The sequence below is a fragment of the Takifugu flavidus genome, chromosome 21, assembly GCF_003711565.1.
Source record: "Takifugu flavidus isolate HTHZ2018 chromosome 21, ASM371156v2, whole genome shotgun sequence".
Classification (NCBI taxonomy): Eukaryota; Metazoa; Chordata; class Actinopteri; order Tetraodontiformes; family Tetraodontidae; genus Takifugu; species Takifugu flavidus.
In genome coordinates, this window is record NC_079540.1 from 5,290,694 (window position 1) to 5,317,415 (window position 26,722).

The 26,722-nt window shown below is 43.2% G+C and overlaps 1 protein-coding gene across 2 annotated transcripts in view; it reads left to right on the forward strand.

Annotated features, from left to right (window-relative positions):
- Positions 1–26,722, forward strand: part of trappc9 (trafficking protein particle complex subunit 9) — an 84,829-nt gene that overhangs the window by 27,373 nt on the left and 30,734 nt on the right. For both annotated transcript variants that reach the window (XM_057021602.1, XM_057021603.1), the window contains 4 exons: positions 2,020–2,138; positions 12,607–12,749; positions 17,673–17,783; positions 25,737–25,889. In XM_057021602.1, coding sequence (XP_056877582.1) covers positions 2,020–2,138; positions 12,607–12,749; positions 17,673–17,783; positions 25,737–25,889 — 526 coding nt within the window. The remainder of the gene's footprint in view (positions 1–2,019; positions 2,139–12,606; positions 12,750–17,672; positions 17,784–25,736; positions 25,890–26,722) is intronic.

Consider the following 26,722-nt stretch of genomic DNA (forward strand, 5'->3'; position numbering starts at 1 on the left):
TTTTTTGGTTTAATTTGCATCCTTATGTTGTGGAAGATTACCAAGATGTGTCACTAATTAACCTGCGGAATCTTGATTATGCTGCGCAGAACAGCCGCTCTAGACACCAATTCATTTGTGCTACATTATTCCCATTTCCAATAATCCCGGAAACAACAAATCTTACTTCTTCCTGTCGGTCATGACGTGGTTTCTTCATGAATACACACGCCTGATAAATAAGAACTTTTATACTTGTGCTTCTAAATCATTCTCAACGCTTCATTTTTCTTTGATGTGGCTTAACTAAGTGTCCAGAATGGCAGTGATGACTTTATAGTTTATTATGAAGGGAACTCTGCTCATGCTGCCCTGCTCTTCTTGTCCTTACACTGCCTGATCGACAGGAGGGTAGTAGAGTTCTCAAAACCATTGGGATTACATTTAAGCTTTTGAATGGCTCACTACAACCTATTACTGCCATGTTTTCATTTTCATTTTACTGGCACCATAAAGACGCTTAAGACAGCCGGCATAAATTTCCAGGACTCACAGTTGATGTTTCGCTGCCACTCAGCGCGCTCAGGCGTTGAGCATTCCGTTGTATTATCCGTTCTTGTGATTGACCAGAACAGAATATTGGCTGTGGGTTTTCTAATGTTTACATTCAGACAGGACTGTTCGCTGGTTCTTCCAGGAAGAAGCTTGTAAATCTTAGCAGGGTTGACGCCACATCACTTTATGGAACGTTCAGCTCTGTATCCATAAAGCTGCATAAAATCCAGAATCTTTGCAGTTCAGCTCAAAATGAGTGACTGATCCAAACACCGGGCTCGCACCCAGCAACCCCTGAAGCTTTATGACCAAGAACTCAACAGATACTGATTGGGGGGATGGTGCAAACCAGAGGATGATTGTGAGCAATGCCTTCATCAATCAAGCCACCCATTACTCACACAGTTGCCGCGCCACAGGACGCCAAGTGTCACAGGCAGCTCCTGAAACAGACAGCGTGCCGTAATGAAATCCACGGTTCATAATGTCTTAAAGTGTAATCCGTGCGGCATTTGTGTTTTTTTTCCTCCTCCTTCCCCGGTCTACAGTCTGATGCATATCTAATTTAACAGTAGGGATTCCAATATTCTCTCACATACGATCCTTTGGTCTTTCAGTGATTTAATGAGTTTCATTTAAAAGTATAGTGAAGTTTTAGTGTGTGCTTATAGGCAGAGCTCTATAAACACACAGCCGTAAAAGTCCTTAAAAAGTCACATTTCCTTCGTATCGGGCTATAAAGGACAAAGTAAGTGATGTCAGGATAGATGAGATGGGTATTTTAGGTATCTGAGTCTGAGAGTCTGTGAATATATTTGTCTGTCTGTTGTGAAACCCATTCGCCAGAGCCGCTGCAAGGCCAGTAATTTTCCCTGTCTTAGAGGAAATTGTAGGCCTTCACATTCCCCTGACGTCAGAGAGCGATATGATTGTTTTGACGTCAGAACGTGGGCTCGGGGCGTCATTTCGGAGTGTTGGGGGAGTGGGGTTATAAGCAGCAGCCCCTGTGGTGGCGCCTCAACCTGCAGCTGATGGTGCAGCTGCTCCTGCATCCACATGGCTTCTCTGAAAGTCAGAAAATACAGCTATTTATTAGCAGGGCTGTTTCTTCAGATTTGTTCCTTCTTCCTCTTATATGTGTTTAGGTAATAAAGTTAGACGTAAAGTGGATAAATGCAGCACGGTAGATGAGTGAAATGTGCAACCACCATTACAGAAACATCGTAAATCTCAGTAGTTCAGCTTCAGTGCTAATCTTTAGTTTTGTCAAAAGGGTCTTTGGACGTTTTCCAGAGTCTCCAAATAAATAATGTGTTGAAGTGGACAACATGAGGGAGTCTATTTCTGAAAACCTTCAAAAGAAATGATTTACATCACCCCTAGTAATGATTATTTGTGTGTTCCTGGTTGTTCTGGGGCTAAATGTCTCTGTTTAGCTATTTCCTCTGCAGACTTTCTGACTGAAAGCTGCCGTCCTCTTTTCAGATGGGATCAGTGTAACCGGCCTGCCGATCTCCAGCCCTCTACGCCAGGTCCTCAAGTCCAGGTCTGAGAACAAGCCTGTGGGCAGTGAGCCCGGAAAGTCCGAGTACAGCCACGTTAAGGTAAACCAAGAGCCCCAGCGTGGCTCCAAAGGCGGATCCCTTCTGTGCATGTTTTAACTTCTTTATCATAGTTTTTCCAGGCTTGTTACTTATTGTGTGTTTTTGTAGTCTGTGCAGTTCTTACTTGAGGCATCTTTTTGATATTTCAACTGTGATTTTTATGCAGAGGCCAAGAATGGGCTTATATCCTCTATTTATAGCAAACTGCCACTCTTATAACGACTCTTACCCTCCGTCAACCAAATCAGGCATATAGAAATATTTAGAATTCTTTTTCTTTGCACATGAAAATGTCACTGAGTCATGCAATGCCAAAGTTATGCAGTGAAATGGTTATTACTGGAGGGCTTCTTAGTCATTCCTTCAGTATTCCACCGTTATTAGAAATTTCAGCATGTTCTCTGGCATTGTTAGGAATAATGGCTGCGAGTGACATTTATTGCAAAAGTTGAGGAAGAAAATTCTCTGGATTGACCATCGGATAGCTTCCGCTCCCAGATGTCAAGATGCAGTGACATGAAGTGAACTTTCAGGGGTCACATCACGGCTACATTTTGAGTTATGCCTTTGCAAAAGATCGAGTACTTAACGTTCCTCTTCCATCCTCAGGTTAATTTAAGTTGAATGAAACACTTTCCGCTGTAAGAATGGAAGTATTTTTAATCCAACCTCCGCTTTCACCCCTCAGCATTTGGAAATGTACCTCCTTTTTCACAGTGTGACTGTTTAAAAGTGCACAGCACCGTGGCGAGGTTTAATATTGGAGTAATTCATCCACAGATGCCATAACCAGGAATCAATATGTTTGTTTCTCACTGACTTTTCGATGCAGGATTCCAGCATCCATTTTCCATTCTTCTGGCTTTGCAAAAGCCTTCGGGCTGGGAATAAAATAATGTGCACGCTGTCAGAATGGGACGGTTTTCTCACAGGTGGGGAAGATTTGTCTGCTCAGATGTTTCAGCTCTGTCTACTGTGGACACATTTTCAATGAGTCTTCCCCCAGAAAGCAGGGACATAGGCGCTGCCAATTACTCCTCTCTCCTCAGACTTTGATTTTTATGTTTCCCAGCGGTCCACAGCAGGCGTGCGTCGCCTCCTCAGACTTGGTCTATAGTGCTTGTGTTGGTGGACTCGGGGATTTAGACAGCCAGCTCCATCTCCTGGTTTATACTGGAGGACTCGCTCAAGTGATGGGCTATAAAATCTCACTCCGAGTCGTGTCTCAGTTATTTCACCTCAGAGTGAACCTCAGTCTCTACTGGACAAGCCATCCAGAGCAGTTCAATCAGCCATGATTGTGAAACAGGCACAGCCACACCTAGGAATTCTCAACAGAAAGCAAATTTTCCAGGATGCTGTGAAGCTGCAGCCCAGGAAGGGTCACTTTCAAAAGGCTGTGCATTTCACCATATAGAAATTTAGGTTAGCAGCAGATACTTGACCCTTTTAAACATTAAAAATGTTTAAAAGAGCAGATTTTTACAGACAGCTTAACCTCTTCTTGCCAAATCAAGTCATTTTTTCCTCTTTTTGTTCAAGAGCCACAATTCTGCTGCTGCATAACTTGAAAGTTATTACTTTGTAAATATAAATTGTATATGCCTAGTTGTTAGTCCTAACCAGCTGGGATGGATGTTGAAATGAATATTATTGAATCAAGCTTCAGAAAAGCTGAGGTAAGCATCTTTTTTTAAACAATGAAAATGAGTGCACCTCTGCTTCTGTGTCCCGAGAATGAGCTTCACTTTCTGAAGGGGTACACACACACACACACACACACACACACACACACTCTGGTGTAGTTGGAGGAGTTGCTGTGGTAGGCAGAGCTTCTTCAAGGCTACGGTAATCAAATCCAGTGGAGACAGAGGCAGAGTCGGCTGCCTGCCTGCTATTTTTAGCAGCCCAGCCCTGCCGATGGCAGCTCAGCTCTCTTTGCAGATACAGATTGCAGCTCCTGATACGGATATTTATAACTCCCACAGCCGTCTGACAAAGTATGAAACCCTAGGTGAACAAACAAATAATTTTTCACATTTATCATTCTGTGTTTGCTTATATAACTCTCTCTGATGTTGCCAAAGGGTGTTGAAGATACACGCCATCCAGTGTTCTGCACTAGATGCAATGCTTTAGAAATAGAAACATGGTAAATATATCTGATCTGTTCACAGTAAAAGCCTCATTAACACTTTTTTTTTTTTTTTTGCGTCTTGCGTCAGAAAGTCAGGAGTTCACTGGGGTTTGGTTTAGTAATATATCCAGTAATATTTTCACGATCTACAAACTAAGCACGAGATTGTCAACACCGAATTAAACATATTAAAATAGTTGGAAATCATGTAGCCTTGTTCAATACCAGAAGACTTTTGCTCTCCATTCTCTTGCATCATCAACATCATGTATCTCAAAACAGAGCTGCCAGTAACGATTTGTGCAAAGCCATTAACATGGACGTGCAGGGAACTGGTGAGAAACTAGTAAGTTGGAGAGCAAAGAATGAGTCAATATCGTGCGCATCCCATAGCAAATCCTATCCCCACAGCAATGTCGTTTCCATGGTGCAAAGGCATGTTTCCTGGATCACTAAGCATCACCTTCAACAATGTGTGTTTTCTTATTATGACCTCTGAAAAAGCAGGAGATAGAATAAGCATCTCTGATCTCTTTAAATATTTTCAGATTTAGGCCAGAAAGTCTCAAAATCTTTTCTCTTTGAAGCATCTTCGACAGTCACGAATGCAAAACTGCAGAGCAGCAGACTTGATTTCAGCCTTCCAAACTTTCCTTGTGTTAAACTTGGATATAGAATCACCTGCTAACCTCAAGTATAGTGTAGATCCCATGGTCCCAAATCGGGTGGTTGTATGTTGATGATCAAGCTTCTTCGCAGCGTTAAGGATTGAATACGGCTTAATTGGTGTTTAAGATTTCACTCCAGAGCGAGAAAGTGAGAGATGGAAGCAATAATTCAGTAAACCTCATCAAGAGGGAGAATGAAGGAGTGAAGCCCAGGGGATGGTGAGCTTGCTACCATCTGTCAATCTGTTGGTCTATTTTTACACTCTACCATCAGGGTTTCCTTTTTAAAAAAAACAAAACATGAAAAGACCCGGGACGTGAGATAATTAAGACTGATCCAAAGACATAATCATCAGGAAGAGACAAAAAAGCAGCTCATCTGCAATCATTACCTGTTTACCCAACATTTTAGATCTTTTAAGCAATTAAATCTCGCGGGGGTGCGGCTTAATTTACCTGTCTGCAGCACACAGCCCTGGCTGATTGGAGTTTGATCCCAAAGCTGCAGACCGCAGATGTGTCTCCGCTGCCTGTTTTATCTGAGCGTTGTCTTCAGACTGCAACATGAATCAGCGCCCCCTCCACGGATATGGTGATAGATGACTGGAGGAAACGTGAGCGAGGGAAAGAATAATAACGTCGTTGAGGATTTGCTCGTGTCACATGCATCATATTGCATCCGGTATCCGGACGTGTTCCTCTTTCGCTTGTTCTGGGATCGCGCCGCAGGGAATGCCGACGTCGGCCCAAACAATAAAGACTGTTTTCCTGCCGAGGTGTTCCTCATTTCCAGATAATTGTAATTCACTCCAGATCTTTGTGGAACGCACGAGGTTTCATTTATCTGACAGGCTTTTAATTGTCCAAATTAGGTCGTCATTAGCTCATCAGATTAAATCGAGATCGTACGGGGAGGACAAACCAACACAGAACGTGCTGGCAGCGTTTCATGGCACTGGATTCAGCCTATTACAACTGTTTACATCATCGTAGCACCTTTACCTGATGCCTAAATGATCTGATCCATTAAGACCACAACCCTGGGGATGGCGGAGCTCTGAATTTACCTTCCTCATTAGTTTTGATGTCAAATACATGTCGCGAACCGACTGCTTTCCCGTAGATCTGTGGAATGTACTGACAGCTGTCTGGCCTTGAAAAGCCTGGCGTGGGAGAATATTTAATAGAAAATGAGGTGAATTATGGAATCATTACTGCCAGTAGCTACAGCAGTCTTAGTGTCAGTATACTACGACTGCAGTAGCATTATTATTCCTCCAAAACATGGACCACTAATGCATGATTCTTAATTCCTAACTTCTTAGGAAGATTATATCTAACATTTCCATTGATTTTCATCATTGCAATTCATTAGTTTGCCTGTATTGTCTTTGCTGGACTAATTGTTCTCTAAATATCCCAACTTGGAGGAAGTACAAGGACAGAATGATCAATGAATTCAGCCCTGCTCCTGCCAGGTCTTGACAGTGTTTGTTGACCTTCTGTCTGCTGCTCATGTGTGTGCTCATGTGTGTTGGTCTGGAGTCACTGGCGTGTGCGAGCCTGGCAGGTAAAATTAGAAGAGAATAAAGCGCTTCGTCATGCTTGGCGGACTTGAGTTCATGTGTGAAATCCAGTGAGCCAGGTCGATTGTGGCTCCATATGTGGTTAGTTTAGAGTTGGGGGGACTTCCTGCTCTCCCATCGCTTTTCTCCCATCTTTGGAGCCGAATTCACATCTTCATGGCTGACTGGCTGTTGATATACAGTATTACAACGGGAGCACTGGGTAATATCTAATTTCCATAAAGGAGCTACTGTTTAAGGTGTGAAGCAGTTGTGGGTCCTTTATTCAGCATGGATAAGTGAAGATGGCCCCAGCCGGGCTCCACGTTACCCAGATGCAGCTCTTACATAGCGGAATTTACTTGCATGCAATTTAAACAAATATAACAAAATTTAAATTTTAAATCGCATCGCTCCCGTCCGGAAAAAAGCACCGTGTAAAACAGACGCACCTGCATTTCTACATTTGTATGCATTCTCCTGCATTCCTAGCGGCAATTCTCGCTCAATTCTGGGCACTGCTGCTCAAAACGTCGTCCTAAGCTGCCCCAAACATCATCTGTGCAGCTTCTCATATTAACCTGCGCTAAACCGCGTATACCGGGCAATAAACATGCACTAAATGCACACTCCCGTGCAATTGAAGTGAAATGAATATGCAGGATCCCCATCACTGCATCATCGGGGATATTTGTAGGCACACAGTCCACTTCCACCAGGCTTCTGTGGCCTGTTTTGTTTTGTCACCTTTGGTCTGTTTTAATGGCCTTCTAGCAGTGCGGAGCAGCCTGAGTGCTAAGCAGCCCCCCAGACCAGACTTTATGTAGTCTACTATCTAAACATCTTTTTATCACTATCATTATTAGACACTAGCAATAACCGGTGGTTGTTCTGCAAAGCAAAAAAGTGATTAAAATGCTATTGTACAACAGTATAATGGAACGCTAATACAACTACGGCGGAGTCTTTGTGAGCTCCATAATTAGATTTTAGAGCTTTACACCAAATGGTCTCATAACCATCAACTAAGGCTCAGCATTTAATTGTCTGGAGGAAATTTGAAGGGTGAGGATGACATGCAGCAGGTGACTCTTACATCACATCCTCATTTTTGCTTTTTAGCATGAAAAGCAGATTTTAAATTAGCTTTTACCTCAACAGCTAATGTGGCTGGATTATGACATCATGTTGACAGGCTTGGCTGACCCTGGTGGCGTAACTAACATGGGAACTGCAGGTTCAAATATTTGCACATGCTGCACACGGGTGTTACCTTGGTAACCTGGCACTGTTGGATCAGGATACAGAGGTTTATGGAAAGTCCTGGAGGGTTTTAGAGAGGTAAATAGGAGACGGGGAAGCAAGCAGCTTTGCTAAAACAGTTTTTCAGTGTTGTTTTTTTTTAATAAAATAAACCTTGCCCAGGTTGCTGTCCACTTCTGTTAAATTTGAACATAAAAGAAAATAAGTTGATACTATTAAACAGCCACGTTCTTGACTTCAGACCTCATTCCAATGGAGACAAATGAGGTTTTTGATGAGGACGCCCTGAAAGTAGCTTCAATCATTCACTAAAGTTGAATATAGATCTGTAGGCCTTTGTTGGACATCTTATTGAGTTAATAGGTTGTCATCGAACATCGAGGGAATAGCCCGCAAGTGACCATTTTACCTGCGCGAGTTACCCGTCCAATTACTGTTAAGCCTTTAAAATTTAGAGGGCAAAACTTACAGCAGGGTGTCTGTAATTGCTGAATGGTCATTGTGACGCCACCGTGATGAAAGGAATCGCAGTGCGGTTGTATCCTTGTCCAAGTACCCGTGAAACTGACGTCTTTCTCTGATAACATAACTGCAACCTGACTGTGCTACCATTTCCTCAGCACTTTTCCCAGCCATCATAGGTACCTGTCTAATGGAGCAAATTACAGCTCCTGAGGGAATTTCTACCTGGCTGAACACTCTCCCCCTTCTGTGGTAATATTTTCACTCGCAACCACCTGGTGCAATAACTCGAAGTTGACACCCTATAACCAAGTTTGCTGCAATTTCCTAATACTTGGGCAGGTTTTTCACCCTCTATTTAAAATGTCTCCTGGTATAATTGCTACATCAGAAGCAGACCCTAACTGTGAAGGGGTGCAGAGCGTGACATTATAAATCCCGTGGGCTGAAATGTCAGGACTATCATTATGTAGACCAGCTTGGGGTTGTTCCAGATATGGCATTTGGTCTGGGGTGGTTTTGGGGTTGGCAAAGTTATTTTACCATGCAAACTTCTATCAGCTGCTTCGGCTATTTTGGTCCGCGTGCAGCTGGGTTGTTACCGAGCAGTTTCAGACGCTCCGTCCCCCATCAGCTGTCAAATCAACACAGACTTGTTCACGGCACCCTCGCTAATCATCATCCAGCAATTATTGCTAAGTCATTACACAATGTGGAACCATGAGAGCTCACACTTCTCTTATCAGCCTTCCTGTCTTGTGAATTATCTGTTGCCAACAAACACATTATTGTGATAATGTTAAGGCCAGAAACACAATTAATGTGCCTAAGGACAATCAAATGAAGACACTTGCTCTTATGCATTACCTCAATAATTCCTATCATTGCAAGCACATTGCATCCATTGACTGACTGCTATAAGATAAATAATGAGCCTGATTAGTTATTTAATGTAATCAGATTGTTTGCAGAGGCAGCAGTGGACTTAATCTCTCCTGATTCTAATCCTACCACCTTAATAATAAACTACATTTTTTTATGTTGTCTCTCTGCGGGACCCTGAGGTGCTCGTTGGCTGGTTCGTGATTGACAAGAGCTCCTCTACATCGGCGCTGCATCCGAATACCTCCAAGTCATTTCTCAGTTTTCTGCAGAAGCAGCTCTCTGACAGCTCACTTATCCGCATCTGTAGCAGGGGGCAGGCCTCATTTTAAGGACAATTAAACAAAAACATTTCCATTTCATCACATCCTAAAATTATACCAGGTCCCTGTTTATTCCACTACTCAAGGATTTGTTGCAGTTACTTAGTAAAATCCCTCCGCTCCATAGATGGAATCAATCATAAAATGTATGAGCCGTTGTGTCTTTTGTCATTTGCTTTAATATTGGGATGAAAAAAGAAAATGCTTGGAGACTGGGAGGAAGTATTGTCGTATTCATGCTTTCCAAAAACTTTACACGCACGTTAAATCCCATTTCCAGGACGACCATCTGCTGTCTAATGATACTCTACTGCTGCCAGTGCCGAGACTCAGAAAATGATCCTGAGATATTTTTGTTGACTTCGGTTCCATTAGCTGTGTGTAAAACCCACAACCGTTAGTTTAAAAAGAAAAAAAGGCGGAAGATGAAAGTTTTGATTTAAGCTCAGTTCACCAGGTCAAATGTACAAAAACACAAACATTAAAATGTGATTTAGGGAGAAAACATGCATACCAGCCTGTTTTTCTCAGTCACAAACACAATACAAATAGAATTTGACCCAAACTAGCTATGGGGGATTCTCCGGGCCTTCCCATCGGTATCCTTAACATTATTCTGCTACTTTAGCTGTTGTCATGAGTTTTCCTCAGCGCTCCTGTCCAAAGGCTGCCTCTGTATCTGCTGTACGCATGCAAACACTGTAAGCCAGCCATTTTACCTTTTCAAACTCTTTCAAATTCAGCTCATAACTGGACAGAGGTCAAGCGGTGTTAAATGACTCTCTATTTTCTATTGAGCTGCACACCTTAGATAATAAGCCGACACGTGTTAGGTCACCCAGTGACACCCGCCTGGTGCTGCATGAATAATTACACAATTGTGGCGCAATTATGCAATCCACATCGTTCCCCAGTGCCATACAAATTCTAATTTAATTTTTATTCATGCTTTTATCTCTAATTATGTTCTTTTACGATACAACCAGTTTTCCTTTATAGTTTCCAGCATATAGCAGGTGTTCATTTCCGAATCACTGCCGTTTTATTTGGTCTTTGATAGTAAAAGCTGTGGCTTCTTTTCAGTGTTGTGATTTGTTATCTGGGCGATCTGGTTATTAAACTCTGAGCATTAAAATGCCCCAGTCCTCTGTTACTTCACATGGGATTATGATGAGACCCTCAAGTCTCCACACGCCCGGACTGCAAATTAAAATTGGATTTAACACAGCTTAACGGACATCGGTGCACCTGACAGTGTTGAGTTTGTGCTGTAAAACGGACGACTTGCTGCATCTGTCTATCTTCTAAGACCTTTATCTCCCCATCCTCCAGGCAAAAAAATCATTTCATGCTGTGGAGAACAGCAGAGATAGCACCCCCAGTTGTTCACCCACTATAGATGTGCATGTCATATACGTCTTATTGATGTGAGTGCACCCTTATGCATCCAAAAGCCTGAGTAATTTAGTCGTTATCCATGCGTAAACACCCTTCACGGTTGGATTATTTACATAGAGTTGTGCATAAGCATTCGGTCGGCCTTTTTTCTGTAGTGGCCTGCTCCTAATAGTGTCAACTCATCACAGTGGAATCTATTTTTAGCCAGCTGTGATTGCAGTGGAGACCCGAGGGAGCTTTGAGCAAAGAGAGGAAGAAGATTGAGGGAGTGAGGCAGGGTTGGTCAGAATGGGGAATCAGGGTTGTGCTGTTAGTCCGAGGTTATGTCAACTGCAAACACCGCGCCTCGAGAGGATTGAATATAGCACCAATATACCACTAACAGCCAATGTCGCTCATACTAACACATTTAGCTCGAAGGAGAAAACTAGCAACTATACATAAATACTCTGGAGCATCAGGGGGAAGATCAGGGCGTTCATTTAGGCCTTATGAAATACTCCATCAGGAAAATAGAGGGGGAAAAAAGGTGTTTCCACAATATCAGATGGAATACTGTGAGCTTTATCAGTCTTTGCCCTGTGGCCACACATATTCCCTGAAACCAAGCGTAAACATCAGCTTTCCCTTCAGACTTGTTTATTAGGATTCCAGCAAGAACTCGTATGAGGAGCATCGCGCTGGCAGTCATGAGCGGGCCAATGCAAATGTCTCGTAAATAATAAATCCATGCATTTCATATCTATATAAAAATGCTGCTCATCCAGCTGATGATTTGTCGGTGTGTGCGGTGGTAAATTCTGAGAGCTGTAATGCAGCAGATAAGACCGAGAGAGTTCTCCAGATGAACAATGGGCTCTACAAAATTTCTTCCTTAAAAACTAAAGCTAAAACCAGTGGTAGAGAGGATTGTTGGCCTTGTGACTCTGAGCTTCTGCAAAGGCTTTTACACTGTATAGACTCATCTTAAATAATGCTGACTAATGAATATGCGTATAATTGTATAGTAGTATTTGTGTTTGTGGGTTCTGCTCCCGAACACTTCAAACCTTTGTCCAACGGGAAGAGGTGGAATTTCACTGATCTGCTAATTCGACCAGATAACAGGTTCACTAAAACACAACAGAGATTGACGGAAAGCTCCCTTTCCTTTCTTCATTAATGTGATGCTGACACACCCTTTTTTTCCACTTGTTACTTTAGCATCTTTGTGTAGGCCGCAGTCGGGTTTTATACTTTTTACATTTTGCACTCCAACGGGAGGCTTTAAAGGAAAAAAATAACCAAAAGGGAAAAGTGTCCAGAAAAGGGCCCCAGCAGTACATCCATCAGCATTATGAGCAGAGATGATGTGGTGTAGGCTGCTATGGAAGCGAAGCTTGACCTTGGACGCTCCTATTACCCTGTTTCAGCCTGACTCAGCTAATACTTCTTTCACCTTAAACTGCCACTTGTAATTTCCTTATCTTTTCACCCACTCGGCTGCTGGTCCTGTGGCCTTTCCCCTCCACAGAATAGCGGCTAATAGCTTTAAGTTTGTCCATGTCTAGTTTCCTCCCATCACTGTTTAGCACAGCCAGCAATGCACTTGTGGTGTTGCCAGTGTTGATTTTCTCCCCCTTTATGAACGTGGTCTCTGCATTGATGTGAAGCTCCGTTAACATACAACATTCCTATGCTAAAGCCTGCGTACATTTCTTTTTTCATAAAAGCGGCTCCTTAGCTAGGTTTAAATGATTTATTGTGATGTTTTTATTGTGTGTTTTTCAGACCCTGGAAGCGGTGTTGAATTTCAAGTATTCAGGAGGAGCGGGCAAAGTTGAGGGCTACTACAGGGAGCTCTCTTTAGGAGTCCACGTTGACGTGGAGCCATCTGTTTTCTTCACCAGGGTCAGCACACTCCCTGCAACCAGGTAACAGAGAATATTCTGCATTTCCCTGAAATGTAAAAAAAAAAGAGCAGGCCTTCCAAAATGGGAAAACAAGAATGTTAAAAACACCCTCATATTTATGCTTAAAATAAAGCCTGAGCCAGAGAATGTAATTCATGACTTAATAAGATTTTTAAACATTTGCATCAATCAGTTTGACCACTGGTTACCTACAAAATACAGCCGCATGCTAATATGATTTAACACATCCTGTTTTAATACAACCGAATCAGTTTTCGCTGCAAAGTTGATGAAAGGCATTCGCTGTATTTACGATGCAGTGCCACAGTAAGTCCCCGCAGGAGGTGTAACTCAAGGAGACATCCCTCTGTCATTGTCTGCAGGGCTTCTGCTGCCGTCATCAGGCTAGAAAGAACAGGGGACAATAAATGGATTGTGGGTGTCGTGGTTGTCTCAGACAAAAGTTAAATCCAACTAAGCATCTGTTAATACGCTGCTGGAAAGAGATAAAGATCTAAAAAAATAGAAAAAGACTCTAATGATCCACGCATGTGATATATGTGCCACTCAAACTTTAAATTAAAAATGAATATGCATTTTATTTCCCATTTGTTTCGTTGGTGGCGACGGTCTGGTCTCGCTTCACCACCGAGCTCTTTTTGTTCTTTCATTCTTTTAAAAGGCTTCAAGTCGCCAATTCATGCTCATTGGTTTTTGCTCGCATTGATAGTGGAACAATTGCTCTCGTGAATGGAGCGTTTGAGTTCAGTTTCTCCACTTGGAATGCTTCAAAGGCGTCTGTTCGTTTCTCACAGCGCAGTAATTGGTTTCACTCTCTTCAGCTCTTCTATCAGTGTAGAAGTAGAATCGGAATTGAATCAGTGTAGAATCGGAAGAGCTTTTGAACCTGCATTTCTTTGAATTATTAGATGTTAATTAAAGTGAGATGTTGTACTAACATTAGCGAAGCCAGAAGGACTGTGGCAAATGGACCTCACTCTCAGGAGTAACACAACTCAGTTTCAAAGGCTCCTTCTTAGGAGCAATGCCAGTAAATGTATCTCCCTATAGAAGGCACGGATACGTATGGATTTTCTCTTCAAGCGCTCAAATCCGACTTGTTGACGATCATTTCAAATTGCGGCAGCTGTGGATTATTTAGATATCCAGGGTTTTTTTCCCCCACTGCTATCTTGTCCCGTGTGTTTCCTCACACACATTTCAGCTTTTCACCTTCGCCAACCCAACATGGCACAGACAGATCGCAGCCGTGTAATGGCCACTTGAGGTGAATCATTATCCGCAATCATATCTGCAGCTTAAGCCATCCATCACTGCTGATACCACCAAAGAGATGTTCCTCACATCTCCTCTTTCTCTCTTTTACCGCTTTCCCGACACCTTTTATTCCGTCGCCTTTCAACACAGGGCAGACATAGATAACATGTGCCTCCCAGTTTTAATCGGTGGCAAAATCACCTTTCCGGTTGTGGGATTGAACTAATAATCTTCCTGTGTCGTGTTTATGAAGGTTTGTTCGATATTTACCTTCCAGTGAAGTTAGTTTTGAGGCATTATTCTCGTCGACTTAAGATTGTTTGATTTTCATTTCCAGCTGTGATTTAAAAGCAAATTGAGTGTAAAATTTTTAAATAATGCCTCAGTTTATCTTCTGTCTGTTTCTTTAGACACACACCTATTGTATGAATATTGTAATTTGTGATGAGAAACTCCAGAACAAAGTATAAATTTCCGGCAATGCCAAAATTTCTTCTCTCCTTCCTTGTATCCTTTGTTGTCATTTTTTCTTGATCTTATTGAATTTGTCCTTTTACTTTTTCCCATAAAGCCTTTGTCTTTAACTCTTACAGCACTACAGTATTCCATATTTAAATTCCTCACGGTTGCATAACAAGCATAAGATTATATATATTTATCTTAAACGACACCCCTGAAGTTGCAGTCATCGTACCGACGTCGCAACACGGCAGCTAACCTGTCAGCTGATTAACGTCCGTGTTTGCTGCTTCTCTTAATATTGATGTGCTCTGTCTGCTTCAGGTAGCTTTTCCTTTCATAATGGCCGCATTCCTTTAAATATGGCCTAAACTAGTGTAACTTCCTGCCCACAGTATCAGTTTTAGCATCAACCTCAAACCTCTGCAGGCAGGAGCAACAGTGCAGGATACTGGGCTAAACTGATCAAGAGTTTATTATTTGTTTGATGTTATTACAGTCTCACAACTGTGAAATGTCATCAGCAGAACAGCGTGTTTGGCTTTAATGTACAATATTATGTGATTCTTCTTGCTGCAGCCTGGTTTCCAGGGCACTTGAGCGTTTATGAAAAAGATGGATGATAAATATCCAAACAGTCTGTTCGGATGCATCAATAATGTAAAAACTAGCTTTGATACAGAGCGAACAGATGTCGTCTCCGTCTAATGTCAGAACATCCAAGTGCACTATAGCACTAATCCATATTTTTTCAACAACAGTTAAATCGAATATTCAGGTAAAAAAGAATAAACAAGAGAATCTGTGTGCTGTTGAAAGAATATCCAGTTTCTGGGAGACTGTCCTTCTCTACCCACTCTGTCCCCTTCTTTATTGTTCCACTTGATCCAAAAGTGCTTTCCACCCTTTGCCTTGACAGCAGCTCGAACCTTCTCTCCTCTTCTCTCCTCTCCTCTCCTCTCCTCTCCTCTCCTCTCCTCTCCTCTCCTCTTCTCTTCTCTCTCTCTCTCTTCTCTCTCTTCTCTTCTCTCTTCTCTTCTCTTCTCTTCTCTTCTCTCTCTTCTCTCTCTTCTCTCTCTCTCTCTCTCTCCTCTCCTCTCCTCTCCTCTTTTCTTTTTCTCCTCCCTTCCTCACATGTTGGGTGACAGATCCGTAAAGGACGTGTGGAACTCTAGGTGATCCATACTTGACAAGGAGCTGTTAAAATGCCATTTGCTCGGTGTTGCGTTCCCTCAGAGAAGACATTACTCTATAGGGGAAACATTTCCTCAATCCATAGGATGTGAGGAATTGTGCGGCTACTGTAGGCGAAGACCTTTTTTTTTTTTTTTTTTTTTTTTTTTACTCCTGTCTGTTTTATAACACAAAAATAGCCAGAATCTCAAACATGTCTTGAGTCTTGTCAGATCCGGCTTCCTCTTTCTATCCATGCTCCTTTGCATCAGTGTGGAAGCAGAAATCTGCCTACGTTACTAGAAAAGAGAAATATGCATCGGTCCAATCAGGGCCACTGTTGAGTGACTGCAGTCAGATTTATGTCTTCGTTTGATGTGGCGCACATGCCGACGCGGACCGATCGCTCCTAAATGAGTCTTTACACGTGACCATTAAAGGAGAGTTGACCGTCCATTATTGGCACCGTGATGCCAAAAATAGCCCTTCATTGGCAGTCCGCTAAATCTGACCAAGCTTACTAGAGATGCTACATTTCCTGTACTGAGAAAATGTCACGTTTTTGTGCAGAGCAGCAGCCTTTATTGATTGCAGATTTGCAGAATGGACTGAAGTGTGGGCCCAGCTCCATTGATTTGTTGGTTTTTTTTCCTGACTGTGTGTTCCAATTGTGCCACCCATCGCGCTAACAATAACAACGTCCCAGTTCATGCCCTGTCGGTGTCAGTAACTGTATTTGTTTTCAGTTGATGATCAGACTCTGGCCTCACTTTGCTTTGTGTTGATGTGTTTCTGTTGGGCTACTACAGATGCACCAAGTGCTTTGGCACACCCCCCCATTTGTCCAGGACATGAACAATGTGGCTGTGATCTTAACTGGGAGGTCAGATTGATTGCCACAGCTTAACGAGATGGACCACAAATCAGTCCTTTTCTCTGCTCAACCTGTTAATCACATTCACAGGCGGAGACCAAGAGACAATTAAAGAAACATTGCTAAGTCTTAAAAAAATATGCCCCTCTAATTGCTGGAGCAGTTTATTAAGGACCTGGCTTGGTTCATCTTAAGACTCCATTAACCCTGAGATTTAAGAGCCAGGAAACTGGCTGTTGGTGGAGCATCGTGGCAGTGATGGAAGGTAAATTCTAACCGCTTGACTGTGAACCTTCCATCCATTTTGTTGTAACTATCACCAGTTCGGTGTTAAAGATGGTCTCGGCTCAGTTTCCAGGTAGAAGCATAGACCCTGGACTGGTCACCAGTCCCCCGCAGGGCTCACTCACATGCGCATGCCATGGACCACCTCACAGTCATTGGCGCCTTCCCCAAATGCTGGCAGAAAGCCAGGCATGATACCAAAAGATAACGTTAATAATAATGGTATACTAAGGTGATGATACACAGCCTGTATAAGGACAGTCCATTCCTTTTAGCCCTCATTACCAGAGGAAACACACATGTACACATGTGCACACACATCTATTCTGAGAGTTGAAATTAACGCTTTGATAGTCAGGGTTGTGTCTCCTGCATTGATCTAAATCACAAAGTGGCCTCCTTAAGATCTGCATGAGAATAGCAGGCGCAGGATGATGTGGAGACGGCCTCCTGCAGCCAGACCTGCGGCTCTAATGAGCCTTTGATCTCATGACAAGGACTGATGAGTGCAACACGCCTCCTCTTGATCTGGTCTGCGAGTGCACGCGCGCATGTAAGCGCGTGCACCGTCAGGATAAACGAAATAGAAAGAATTGAGGCCATCTACATGCATGCCCTCCCGCCTCTTTACAATATAAATAACAGCAAATCGTTTTCAGTTGAGGGCTTATTTATCGTGTGTATCTATTTAAATGTGTTCTCTCTGCACATTTAAATGAATGTCACTGCAATGTTGATCATTTCCCCAGCACTCCTAGTGGTTATGTTTATTTTTATATGCACCTATGACTGCACATTAAATGTACACATTTCACACCATCTTTACAGGACACACTGAATGCTAGTGTTGACCTGTGTCCTTCTCTCTTGTGCAGCACCCGGCAATGTCACCTTCTGCTTGACATCTTCAACCCGACAGAGCATGAGCTCACAGTCAACGCCAAGAACAACCAGGACCTTGTTCTCCACGCCAGTGAATGCCAGAGGTGAGTTTCGCCATCCAGCTCGGAACGGCGTTCTGTGGTAGACAAACTGGAGAACTCAAAAAGGAGAGAAATAGGAGCTTATTAAGTAAATCCAAGCTGTCATTGTCCCTTTAGAAAAACTCTCAAACAGGTTACAGGTTGTCTTGAATAACGGCGGGATGTCCAGACCGTGCGCAAATCTCGCCAACACAACAGGGCGCCACTAAATTGAGACCAATATATTTGCTTTGCGACACAGCAGACGTGGCACTTCTGACAGCGGCGGCCCCTCCGAATGTTTTATGATGACGCCTCGAGTCTTTCTACAGCTCCGTCAGTGCTTCTGTAAGGACTAATAGATTAAATAAACCAGGTTTTCTTCCATTTCGAGGCATTTTTTCATTTGCAACTTTGCTATTTCTGTCTTCATCATTTGTCACTTTCCTAGAAAGTTGCAATTTGTGATTCCTTTACTATTACAGGCTTTTCCAGCCCCTAGCAGAGGTACAGTGAGGTGACTCATGAGCGCGTCTTATGGGGGTGGTGCGCTATTATTTTGGGGAGTAAGGGGGCGGAGAAGCATCTTTTCAGATGGAGCCAGACAACGCGTCTCGTTGGGCCGTAATCCTCCATGCGCAGAAGAGAACTGCTCAGATGCGCTTAGCTGTAATTTCAAACAAAGCATTTACCACCACTTCCAGGGAATGTGTAATTATTTATGTAATGATATGTTGAAATTTGGCTCTTGCTTGCTGGTGAGCAGCTTTCCCTGGATTCCTGCGCAATATTCTCGGGCAGAAGCGACAGAAATAACCCAGTTCTGCTACGGATTGCATCCAATAATTCTCATTAATACGTCATTATTGATGATTATAAGTTATTTTGAGAGAAAATCCCTGAAACAATTGGGTGAAGTTAAAACAACAGACACACGCGCACTTTGGCTCTTGTCCCCTTGCCTGACATTCCCAGTAGACATGGCTATTTCCTTTGACTCCGGTTTCCTCCCTCTAAATGTCTCTCTGAGCTCACCGAACATGAACTCATTATCAGCTGATTAGCTGAGATTGGCTATATTGATTCCTTTCACAGGGTACAGTATCCGCACACCCCTTTAGGATGCCTTCCTATCAACAAACGCTCAGCACAGTTGATCGTTTCTGTTGCCACACACCCGATATACATACTGATCAGTCAATGGGGAGCAAGACTATGCATGCAAAAAGGCTCCTGGGCCATAGATTTGTAGATCTCCGTCTGCTGAACCATATTGGGCCTGTCTCCATCAGCTCCTCTCCTCTTGACATCAGATGGCCCCGTCATTTCACAATTCTCTCCTGCTCTGTGATGAATGAGGTGTCAGGCACAAGATGCTTTCCAGAGTCTTCATCCAAGACTCAGCAGCAGCAAAAAAAACAAAAAGACTGTCAGTCAGCCATATTTTCCCTCACATCTAATAGCTCTTAATTTTCCTGTAGTCACATGAAGGGACAGCAAGTCATATTTCATACACTAGCATCTCCGCTCATTAAAATACATTAGCCGCTTCAGATCGGTGCCGTAAGTAGTCTTCTTGGGTGTGTGAAAGAGTGGCCCTTTTATCTTCTCATATCATTCACAGTCATATCTTTCGCAAGGTCTTTATCCCCTTGATGTTTTTTTTTAATGGCCGTTATAGGGGATGAAAAAGTTTCAGTCGGGCTTTCAAAGACGGCTGCAACAGGAGCGCTCCAACTTTGCTTATCCCCACGTTGGCTTTGATTAAAGCAGAACCAGGAGAGTGGGACAAAAGGGGGAGGTCTGAGGCTCACCCAGGAAGCATCCACGGTGCTATCCTGATAATTTGATATCGTCGTCACATCTGAAGTTGAAAATGGGGATCTTTCATCACCCACTCGTTCATTACACACTGTAGTACCTGGATTTTTGTGTGTGGCAGTGTGTGGCAGTAAAACTATTGTCAACCTTTCTTCCTGTTTTGACGATGTGGTGCGTCAAAATGAAATTCAGTTTCATGTTATAAACACAGCATAAATGCCATGTTAAGCAGACGGCTAAATTCAGCCAACTGGTAAAAAGGGAATTGCTCACGTCATTTCAGGTTAGATATTTCACAGTGTGATCTACTGTGAGTATCCATTAGGATACAAATGTGTGTAAATGCATCTAAATGCTTATATGATTTTTTCGAGAGGTAGCAAACAAAAACAATCCTCAAAGAATCATTTTGGTCTTCCAAAATTTTGCATAATCGCGCTAATTTTTCTTAGTTCAGGTGCTGATTCATCCTACGTCTCCATCCTTCCAACAGGCCCCACATCTTCCCTCTTAGCTTATTGCAGGTGCAGCTGTTGATTCATTAATCAACTTGACTTATTAAAACAACCTGAACAACAGAAGCAAGATAATGACTTTGCAAAAAGGAGATCTTTTTTCTTTGCTTCTACAAACTCCTAAACCAGTTTTCCATTGCGGACAGTGCTGATGTTCAGATTCCAAAGCCGCTTGGGCTGAACATTTTGGTTAATCAGCATTGCCTGTTTTAAGCTGAATACACAAAAAGAAAGAGTCAAATCTTATTTTTCTTATATATAAGTGTGGGATAGGCAAAACAATTGGTTCCCCTTTCACACTGACCTTGAATATTAAACAAATGGTCAGACTCTTGGTCACTGTGCAGCTTAAACAGCATGCAAATTAGCTCGGCTAATTTCGATCATTTAAAGTGTGTATTGGGGGAAAATGAAGCGACCCTGCAAAAAATATAGGTGAAAAGGGAATTGTCTTTTTTTTTTCTAAAGTCAATAGCAATTAACTGATTATGCAGGGTCAAAGCAGTAGACCACAAAAAATGTAAATGTGAATGCATAACAAATCGCTACCTGGGAATGACATTGCAGCATATTCCCTCCCCTGCTGTTCAGACTCCATCAAGTTTGGAGTCAGCTGGAGCGGCGACATCTTTTTGGCTCTGCCAGTTCCACTGGCTGCAGGGGTAGAGAGCCCTGTTGTATGAGCTTTTTAAACAAAGCCAGTTTCCACGGAGACCATTTTTTCCTCCACGGTGCTACTTTTTGCGGCGGCAGAGCACATAAACGCGTCCGAAGTCAACCAACATAAACCTTTCTTCGCACATCGCCTCAGGTGACTTTATTCTTTTAATTTTGGTGCATTTACCCAAAAGGTCGTTAAAAATGCGCAGTCTTGTGGCCGTGTGGGTGACAAAGAAGAGAGCTGGGCTTCATCCTCCATCTTACCTCTCATTGAGATTCAGCTTCACGCCGACCTGTTTTCTTTTTCCATCTCTGAGCATCTGCAGGAGATTTTTCTCCCCTTCTACGCTCACATTGTTTTGAAATAATATCTTCCCTAGGGGGCGTTTCAGCCCTGTTGACCACCCTTAAGTAGCTCAGCTTCTAGAATATTACAATTCCTTTTTCCACTCGCGTCCCTCCTCACAATCATGTTCTGCCTGAGTCGCTCCATCCAGAGGCACAGACCTCTTCCCTGAACCATTTCACGTGCGGTGTTACTGTCGGTATACTGCAGATAAGCCAGATTTCCAGTTCTTTTATTCATTTCCTCTTCTTATCAGCTGAAACTTTCCGTGGGCGGATTTACAATGAGCCCTACTAAATTTCCCACTTCACCTACAGGACCACTTGTGGAAAATTATTAGGAATAATCTTTAAATACCCTTATTTAAATCCAGCTTGAGACATTTTCTGCACGTCATTCCCTTCTACAGCCCACAGTCTTTACCCTGCAATCTAATAATAGCAAATAACCCCCCAAAACGGTTCCTCCGTCTCAGCAGCAGGGATAAAAATAGCTCTCGCTGCCAACCCCAGTCGCCCTCTTCCGCTTAAGATCGATTCGAAACAGCAGCATTGACCGTCTTTCAATCTTTTTTTTGTATCCATCCGTAAACAATAATTGGTGGTAAACATTTTTTTAAAAAAAGAAAGCTTTGCATATGAAATGAGATGCTGATAGATGGAGCAGTGCTGCCTCTGCAGTCGCTGCATCCAAAGGGTTACAGAGTCAGCCGCAGTCTAAAAATAGACTGCTGTTCTCGCCCGCTTCTGCACGGGCCTCTGTGGATCTCCGCCCTTAAGCTCTCGCACGTGAGGTAAAAATAACCCTCTCCGTGCGAAGACGCGCACGCACACACACATCCAAACACGAACCTTTCTTTTGCCCTCCACTTCTCCCTCATGATCCAACAAAATCTGCAGCTATGCAAAATGGTTCCTGCTGCTGTGGAGGATTATTCAAACTGCACACTTTTGCTCACATCATGCTCACAACCGGCACACGGGAGGAACAACGCGTGCTCGCTGGAGTTAAAGCATAAAGCAATAGCTGACGCCTTGCAGACGAGTAGCTTTACACAGCAGTAGCGCAGTAAAGTAGCACTGAGGTGTGGTTATTTATGCACGTGACTGGGATGGAAATGTTTGGTCGCTCTGCAGAGGTCGGACACCCTGTATGCTTTAATGTGATTATCTCCTTCTGGTTGGAGACAACACAGCACTTAATTAGGAAAGGGTCATTTGACTGTGACCGGCTCATCCTAAATAACGTTATTACCAAAACAGACTTGAATGCCCCGCGCAGGACGCTGGTAATTACTGACATGGTGTCAGAAGTCACACGCTGAGGACCAGCTCTATTGAGCAAAACAAGCCTTGTTTGCTTTTATTTCCGGTGGGGAAATAAGATGAATGGGCAGCAAACCCTAGTCACATAATGTGCACATCCCACATCGTTCCACAGTAAATACGTATCCATTGTGCTTTTGGGGTCCCTGTGTGCGTTCTGGTCGCCTGTGTTGTGTTCCGCGCTGCAAAGTACACCAAAGTGGTGAAAGTAGTGTAAATATTTTATCGTTGTCTTTGGTGGTTGGGCTGTAAGCACCGTTATCTCTCAATATGCGAAGCCATTATCCATCCATCAATTATCTATATCCACTTTGGAGGGCTGCAGTGGTGGCGCCAGCTCAGTCTAAGCTAGCTCATGGGTGTGAAGCTTGTTCAGTGGTTCACTCCATAGCCCTCACATACATATATAATTCAAATTCACACTTACTAGTGATTTAATAAACACCTAACCTCCTTGTGGTCTTATTCTCCACGAGCACTGTGCAACACTAATATAATGGTAATATAGATACACATTTAGCAAATGTGATGTATGGGGAGACCGTAATCTCACGGTAACTGTAGGAGCTGAAACGTGCATTTAAACTATATTGGGGTTATTGGACTTTTTAAAATTGCATTCAAAAACATGGAAATGATGATGATGTGGATGCTCTGAGTGCAGATGTAGCTTCCTATTATGATTGCAGTGACAAATGGGTTCTCTCATTACCCACCAGCACAAGTACTCACTCAGATTTCTGCAGATTCTGTGTGTGTGTGTGTGTGTGTGTGTGTGTGTTGTTTTAACACCGATTCTGAGCGGATTCTGCCAAAGGTTTTATGGTGAAGTCGAAGTATCTTTCCATTCATCTATCCAGTGTTCCGTTCACATTTGTCCGCCAGTCTGGATGAGGAAAATGAGGGCCCAGAGGGAGACGGGGTGGTGCGGAGATTTAGAATTAGACTTGGATATATTGAGCAACAACTGCAGCAGCAACCAGGTTCTTATTAAAACCCCCAATGGCTCATTTCTCAAGCACAGGCTAATCCTGCAGCCTATTGTGGAAACTGTTATACTGCTGGTGTACTCACTTATAGAGACTTAGAAGTTATAGTATCGTTTTATTGCAGAACTATTAAACTCTGAATAAGTTGTGCCTTTGAGCAATGCCAAGCTGCAAATACTGTTTTTGCCTGTTTCTAGTTGTACGAGTTGAGAAAATCCAAATTTGTGTCTGTGTTTAGTCATTATTCAGTAATGGGGAGTGGAAAGCTGCCCAGTTAATGAGCTCATATCACTGAGAAAATCATTTTCAACTATTTGGTCTTTAATTAGAGTTATGCAGAATGTATTATCCCAACAAATGCTAAATCCTGCATTTACACAATGCACACGTTTCCTTGGTAACATTATGTCCCTATTGTTCCCTTTTTGAAGTGCCAAATTAAATTCAGTCCTCTGGTCCTTTGTAATCATAGCCCAGAAACAGCAGTTGCAGCCTGTCCAGACAGCTTCTCTCTGTTCAGGGTCCATTTACAGTCTTGCGTGGTATTTTTAGACCTGCTGTGTAACGGGTTCCTTTGAAGAAGAGGCAACGGCCATGTGAAGATGGGACTTCAGTCAGTGACATAAGCGCAACACCACTAATCTTCAAAGGCAAATGTGTTTGAGTGTGATGCTGCAAAAACAGCGGCTTTTTTTTTTTCCGGCCGGTTTTGAAGTCTCGTTATTTAATTTGTCTTCTGCTTTGCTGCAAAGGCTGTGAAATGATAATTGAATTGGCTTTCCTCCCCTAACTCTTTTTGATGTGCTTTATTTATTTGTCTGGAGTTATCAAGAGGATTTTTTTTTTTTTTTTGTGTGTGTGTCCTGTAATTCAATTTCCAACAGAACGATGGACAGGTGAGGCGTTGAGTAAGATTCAAGATCACCAAGGATCTAAGGTGCCTTAATGAGATTTTCCCTCGTATGTGCATTGAGAGGAACTGTCGCGGAGCACCGGTCAGCTTGCTTGGACTGCCCGTCTTCCTCACCTTCCTCATGTTTAGTTGTGTTCATGTCTGGATTGATCTGTTTAGCTTTATATACAGTGAGAGAGTCCTTTATAGGACCCTCTTAACACAACAACCTGGGGAGATGGATGTCCGGGTGCTTTAAGGCAAGGTGCCCAACTCAGTCCATTTCCTGAGTGAGACTTTTGGAACCCTTCGGCTGACCCGCTGCTAAGCACTTAAAGCCTTAAGACCATTACTCATAATGACAATTCATTCCGCGTCGAGCTGAGCTGAGCTTGCCGATTGTTTATTCTGACCTGCTAACTTTGTAAGTGAGTTTTGTTCCTTAAGGGTCGAAGGATATTTTGTGCAGTGATGGACAGCAGCACAAATTGAATTAGCCAAAGAGTGACGGTCAGTCCTGGCATCGTTGTACAACTATACGTAATTACTGGAGCCTTTAACTGGCAGCAAAAAGATAGCCTGGGCGGCTAATGTTGTGGGAAGGACATTAAGAGAAGCCACAGCAGAGCCAAGCTGCAGGGGGCCAGTGCAATGCGGCACAACTTCAATTGTCCACACCTGTTGAAAGAGCTCTTTGCACCAGATTCGCACATCCCGGCCAATGCATAAAAGCCTGTATATACATATACAGAATGTCTTAATCAGCACTGAGCAGCCTTACCGGCAGAGCAGGATCTTATATCTGTGTTCTATGCGATTTAGGATGGTGCGAGACTCTCCCGTCCAAGGATGTAATCCTCTTCATTTGCTGCTCCTATTCAGTGCGACAACATTTCTGGGTTCAATATTTGGATCAATGCCGGGATCGTCGACCACAACAGCCATTTCTGTCAGATATGAGGGGTAAACACAGGAGTTAGCCACAATACTGCCAGAGACCCAGTCCCACTCGTGACAAAGGCATGTTTGCAGCTGTGTTTGCCTGTAACTTCACGTCACTCAGCAGCGTTTCACAATAAAATCTGGAGATATCTAAAGCTGAACCGGATGTAGCTGCAGTAGCAGAAGTTCCCTCACTTGCCATGATTGTGTAGTTACATCCAATCACATGGAAGCTCCTGCTTTATGTCCACAGGCCCTCTGCTTTTCTGTCACCTGGTTTATGAACTTATTCAACAAGCTTTCATTTGTTCCCATCTCTTTCTTGTCAAAGCCCACCAGCGTTGACAGTCCCTGGAATGTCGCACGATTGCTGAATAATTAACAATAGTTAATTGTCAATGCAGCTGTTTAGCCAGCATACAGAGGAATCGTTTGTTTCTTCATTGATTACAGTGGATAACAGCATTCTCCCGTCTCTTTTTTGCAGGATGGCCATCCAGGTTGACAAGTTCGACTTCGAGAGTCTGCCACAGCCGAAAGAGGAGACGGTTCCCTACACCAACCCGAAACAGCTGGAGGAGCACCGACAACATGCCCAAGGCTGCCAGATCAACAGCAAGCTGGGAATCTGCTGGAGCATCATATCCTTTTGTAGTGGCTGCATATAGACAGCATAAAAGCAGAGGTAGTTCTTTATTACCGATTCGCATGTGTATTGCGGGCAAACAAAACATTTCACGGGGTTGTGTGTCTTCAGTAGCGGACATCTGGATCATGCATCTGGAGACCTTCTGGGCTGAAGTTAGCTTTGTGCTGACAGATGGAAAATACATATGTGCTGCCTCTTCCCATGTTGAAGATGTGGCTGTGCAGCATTCCTGCAGCCATTTGATCTAATATCCTCCCATAGGTCCTAGTTTGTGGCTAAGCTTTGTGGTCCGCGCGAGGTCATTTTCGACTATATTGCTGCGACCGTGCGTCCCTCAGGAGAGCCAATCCCATCTATTCCCTCCTACTGTCGAGATGGTTTGTTCATGTACCGCCGCTGCACATGCACTCTGCTAAATGAGTCTCATGCAGGTACCGTAGACGTGAAAGTCAATGCCAAGAAAACCTGTCCCATTGTGAGGAAGTGAAGAAAAGTTGAAAAGATTTACTTCCTGAAGCTTGAAACTGTCTCGGGGATGCCGTTGTAATTAATCAGAATGCAGATTTCAGGCAGGTACTGTACAACTGCCAGACTAATTATCAACAACTAAATGAGCCTAAATAGGAGTTGCTTGCTTTCATGACTCAAACTACCCTGACCCAATGCCATCTACAGTATTTGGCCAAAAGTACGACATTTCTAAGCACGGTGACCGAAGTTCTGAGGAAGTGCTCAAGTTCGGCCACTAAATACTAGACTGGCAGTAGCCCCGCTCGCCTTGCTTTGTTTACCCACTTTGTTTATCCATTGGTGCTGTTGGCGTG